General features: G+C 46.5%; 1 protein-coding gene across 1 annotated transcript in view; it reads left to right on the top strand.

The window, feature by feature from the left end:
* The first annotated feature begins 653 nt into the window (after nucleotides 1-653).
* Nucleotides 654-5,566, top strand: part of HCN1 (hyperpolarization activated cyclic nucleotide gated potassium channel 1) — a 291,127-nt gene continuing 286,214 nt past the window's right edge. The window contains exons 1-2 of the mRNA XM_006017294.1: nucleotides 654-733; nucleotides 805-1,228. Of these exons, the coding sequence (XP_006017356.1) occupies nucleotides 654-733; nucleotides 805-1,228 (504 nt within the window). The remainder of the gene's footprint in view (nucleotides 734-804; nucleotides 1,229-5,566) is intronic.

The following is a 5,566-nucleotide window of genomic DNA, read 5'->3' as shown; positions in this document are numbered from 1 at the left end:
TTCATTCTTAACCATTAGGTTGACCTAAAAGTAACTCATGTGAATTGCTTTATATCTCACTCATTAAAGATTCCTACCATTCTTTACCAAGTTCTGGCCCCTTAACTCACAAATCTACATTATCTTGAAGGGAGGGGTGTAAGTGTATATGCTCCATTTTGTTTCAGGGTGTACATAATTTTATTCTAATGATGGAACAGTTACTTGCACTTAGCAAGTTTATCTGCTAAGATAAGATTTGAGAGCCAAGAAAGAAATTCATAGGCTGTGATTGACACCAGGTATGAGTATTACTTATGTAACAACACTGATAGATTTTGACAGGGGGGCTGGGGAAATCTAATAAGTGCCACATATTAACTTTCAGATATGCCATGGAGTGATAAACTAATTCTGTGTCACAATCCTGCATTTATCCCAGATGTCAATCATTAGTAAGAAGAAATAGAAAAATCATGTAATGTTTATAATTTTTGTCGTCTTTAATGTTTATATATGTGTCGTGTCACATGATTTATATGTGAAACAGCATTATTAAAATAAATTAAACTTTCAGACCTAGCTATCCACCTATATGTGGATATAAGCATGTAGTCCTTATTTAAGTAAAACTACCACTGATTTTACTGCATTATTGTTGACTGATTTATGTAATGATAAAAGCGCATTTGGATGATTTGCAGACAGATCTGAAGACGGGTAATTTGCCCCAAAGAGCTTCAAATTTAAGCAGGCAATATGAAATTGTTTGGTTATATATTTAGAACATATTGACAATTCTGATTTTTTTTTTTTCCCTTTTAGGTTTTACTGGGACTTAATAATGCTTATAATGATGGTTGGCAATCTTGTCATCATACCAGTTGGAATCACGTTCTTTACAGAGCAAACAACAACACCATGGATTATTTTCAATGTGGCATCAGACACTGTTTTTCTATTGGACTTGATCATGAATTTTAGAACTGGGACTGTCAATGAAGACAGCTCTGAAATAATACTGGATCCTAAGATCATTAAGATGAATTATTTAAAAAGTTGGTTTGTAGTTGACTTCATTTCATCAATACCAGTGGATTATATCTTTCTTATTGTAGAAAAAGGAATGGATTCAGAGGTTTACAAGACAGCTAGAGCACTTCGTATTGTGAGATTTACAAAAATTCTCAGCTTGTTACGTTTATTGCGGCTTTCAAGATTAATTAGATACATCCACCAGTGGGAAGAGGTAAGACATATATGTGTATACATTTTTCATTTATTTAGATTTTATTCCCTTATTAAAACTTTCTAATGAGCTATGGATAAACCAGGTATGTACAATGTTATGAAATTCTCTAACTGGAAAGAGGTAGCTAAACTGTATGTTCAACTTTTTATATGTAGGTGCCACCTGAAATACCTTATTTTATGAGAGAGAAGCCCAAATATTACCATTCTTTGTTTAGTAGAAAATGGCATAGAATAAATACATAGACAGAACTATCTGCATGAGAGCAGGAGCTCAGTGTGAGAATCTGTTGTAAAATCCTGTCTAGCAAGACTGTTTTATTACCACTACCCTCGCTTGTTTACAATATTTCATGGCTTAACACCTATGCAAATTATCAAGAGTTTGTGGCTATACCTTGTGTGCGCGCAAGCAGAAAAAAATAATGCTAAGTGTTTTTTAACTTGCTTTTGTGTTACAGTAACAAAGGAAATAATTTCCAATCTTGTAGATCTCTTAGAAGACAAAGGTGATTGTACATCCCCTGAATATACTGATTGATGATCTTAAGGATGGGAGTTGCAACAATTTTAAAATCATTCCTACCCAGTTCTGAAAAGCAATATTTGGGGGGATAACTGCAGAAATATAAATACTCGGGCTGTGCAAAGCTTTGGTCCCTGATTCGATTCTGTGGAGATTTGTCCCGATTTGGTGGTCGAATCTCCGAATCCTGAATCAAATCAGGAGACCCTTCAATCTCTCTGAATCAAAATGGAACCCTCCAAACTGATTCAGCAATATGGACATAGACACAGCTTTAAATGTGGTTTTGTTTTTGTTTTTTCTACATACCTCAGGGTACCAGGCACCTGGTGAATGCTGCAGTGGTGGGGTGGATGGAGCATCCCACAGGAGCATGCGGGGCTTCCCAGCGCACTTGGCAGTAGACCTGGAAGTGGACCAGGGAGTGTGCTTGGGGGCCCCCCGTGCCCACTTGCCTCAGTGAATGGTACCTGGGTCTGGGGACGTACCCAGGATCCTTCTGAGGCCGATCGCTGAGCTGGAGGGTGCAGGGGAACCCCCCAATGTGCTCCCAGGCAGACCTAGAAGTGCACTAGAATAACTTCCAGCTCACTTCTGCGTTCACTGCCAAGCATGCAGGGGGGCCCCCTGTGCTCTTGTGGGACGCTCCATCCCCCCCAGCATTGCAGCATTCACAAACCATGCCTGGTACCATGAAGTATGTAGAAAAAACATTTAAAGCTGTGTCTATGGCCAAATTGCTGATTCTCTGAATCAGCATCACATCTTCAGATTCAGCCAAATCAAATCGGGGACAGTGATCCGAATCAACGAATCGAATCACTGTCTCTGATTGGGGCCAAATCCAAATCTGAATTGAATATGGCCTGTTTCGCACACCCCTATTTAAATACCCACGATCTAGCCAGGTGAGGGCAATGAAGGAAGGGCCTCACCTCTCTCTGTTCTCTTTATTTCATCATCTGTCCTCTTCTTGCTTCTGGTCCATACTTGAGAGGACAAAAGGGCAGACCCCACCACTGAGGCTGCTCCTTCAGGGGCTCACATGCCAGCAACCAAAGCCATTTATTCCAGCAGCCTCTCCCTTCTTTGGGAGCATGTGTTGGAGCCAAAGGCATGAGCTGGGGTGAAAAACACAACTCTGGTTCTATGTCTGCCTGCCAACAGCAGGGCACACTGACCAGAGTATGAGGTGGGTCAGCACAGAGGCTGCTGGGGGTGTGGGGGAAGGCAGTAGCAGCTATAGTCCCCAGGGCTAGGGACAGAAGTTACACATAAACTGGTTTAAGTGATCAGGAACTAGTTTAAACCTATAAGAAAACAGAAGTTCAGTGCACTAAAATCACTTTCAAAATGGCTGAAACTAGTTTAAAATAAACCTAGATGGATGTAGTATCAGACTTAACTGACTTAGATCAAACTGGTATATAGAATTTCTGTCCCAGATCCCCTCCTGATTTAACTTTACTATGGGCTTCCCTGCTTCTGGGAGCTGGGGCAGTCACCTGGCCGTGCCCCATCCCAGGCCAGCTCTGGACCCCCAGCCAGGTTGTGCCTGGCACAGCGGGGGTGGGTATAGCTGGCAATAGGGGCTATTTTACCTGCAACTTCATCCTCAATCAGCCTACCAGCTGAAGAGGGGACATAGTCAGGTTATCACCTTGGTTCCCAGCTGTGGGGAAGCTCTCAGTGGGGGCTTTACTCTCCCCCCCACCCAAGCCAGGATTTGGGGTGATCACCTAGCCATGCCCCCTCCTCAGCTGGCAGGTCAACTGAGGAGGAAGTTGAGGGAACAAACAGCTCCCACTGTGAGCTTCCCCCTGTGCACCTGGCACAACCTGGCTGGGAGTCTGGAGCCAGGCAGGGAGGGGCCATTTTCCCCGCCATTCCTCCCTGAGCTGTGAGCTGAGGCAGTCATGTGGCTATGCTCCGACCTCAGCCAGCAGACCAACTGAGGAAGGGGTGTGGGGGAAAATGGGCTCTACTGTGGGCTTCCCTCTGCATGCTGGGGACAGCATGACTAGGTGTCCAGAGTTGGGTGGGGGGCCCTTCCCCTACTCAGCTAGCCTGCTGGCCAAGGAGGGGGCATGGCTGGGTGATTGCCCCAGCTTCTGGCTGCCAGAAAGCCCATAGTGGGGGCTTTACTTCCCCTGCCCAACTCAAGAGCTGAGGCAATCACCTGGCCATGCCCCCTCTGTGCCTGGCAGGCCAGCTGAGGAGGGAGTGGGAGGATCGAAAACTGACTTCCACTGCGGGCTTCTTCCTGCCTCCCCCTTGTGCCCAGAACAGCCTGGATAGGGGTCCACAGCCGGGGGGGGGGGGGGACATTTTTCCCTTTCTCCCACTTCCTCCTTAGCTGGCCAAGGTAGGGGCATAGACAGGTGATTTTCCTGGCTCTAGCTCTGGGTGCAAGGGGTGTGGGTGATGGAGAAATGCCCCACTGGGGGCTGCCCCCTTTCCCCATTTCTCCTGCACCAGGAAGTCCCTAGCTGGGGGTCTGGTGCTGGGTGCAGATGGGGTTCCTCCCTCACCCTCTCTGCACCTGGCCCAGACTGAGGAGGTGGCATGGATAGTGGAACCAGCTCTGGGCATGGGAAAGGGAGATACACCTGCATGGGGGCTTCTCCCCTCTTCCCTTCCCCAGTGCTGGGGAGACTCTGGCTGTTGGTCCAGTGTAGGGAGTTCTCCCTTCACTCCCTCCTTACCTGGCTGGAGGGGCATGGCTGGGAGAATTGCCTATCTCCTGGCTCTCTGCAGTTGCTGGTAGTCTTGGAGTCATATTCTAGTGCCCTCTGGCTCCTGGTATGGGCTACTTCAGGGGTTTGGCTGCCTTTCAGGTTTGAAAAGTGAGTGTTAGTTCACTTTCTTATCAGTTCAATCTAGGCAGTTTACAGAAACCTACAAAGATTGAATTGATTCAGCCTTGTGCTTTTTCACTGTCAGGTACCGCTAGGGTAGCTGGGGCAGGAGTAAGACACAAGATGAGGCTAGGAGAGTATTTACCTTCTCACACAGTGGCTGAATGTGGCGCTCTTTAAGAGATTTCATGGCACCTCAGGGTGCCATAAGGAGCAACATTGTGGATCATTTTCAACTATTTCACTTTGGTTTAGGCAGCTTCAGTTAATCATTTGCCATGAAATGCTACAAAGTGTGGTACTAAAAAATCAAATAACTCTCAGATCACATATGAACAAGCAGGTTTAAATCAAAGGTAATAAAAGTGGGATCTTGAATCCAATAGAAATGCAAGATTGAAAAGTACCTCCTAAGTCACTGAGTTCAGTCATTTGATATCACAGGCAACCACATAATGATCCTTTTCATTAAATACAAAATAGAAGTACCTGGTTATTAGAGGCAGACAAGGTTCTTTGAGTTGTTAGAGGATCTTTTTTGTTTGAGAGGTGCACTGATAAAAGGAAAATTGACACTATCAGCTATCACTTAGCTAAGACCTGGGGCTAGGGCAGGCTCTGCCCAGCTGGGGTGGAGCGTGGGATGGAACCATGAGTAGCTCATCTGGGGGCCATGGGGGGAAGGGGCAACTCCCACAGCTGTGTGCACCACTGAGGGAAGCTTGGCGGGGGGGTGTTTGCCCCCCAGATATGTGCGTGGCATGAGGGCGGGCTGCTACTGCAGTATGGGGCTGGAGGGTTTGGGCCTGGGTGCACTTGGGGCAGGTGGAGGTGGTGCTGGGAGGGGGGGGCTACAGTGAATTATGTGGTGGCCACAGCCCACTCCATAGCCCCACCTCCCAGCACTGCCGCCACCCATCCCAAGTGCAGCTCCAGCCCACCCCCACACTGG

This window comes from Alligator sinensis, unplaced genomic scaffold (assembly GCF_000455745.1).
Source record: "Alligator sinensis unplaced genomic scaffold, ASM45574v1 scaffold573_1, whole genome shotgun sequence".
NCBI lineage: Eukaryota > Metazoa > Chordata > Crocodylia > Alligatoridae > Alligator > Alligator sinensis.
Note: the sequence above shows the minus strand (reverse complement) of the source record. Positions and strands in the feature narration are given on the sequence as shown.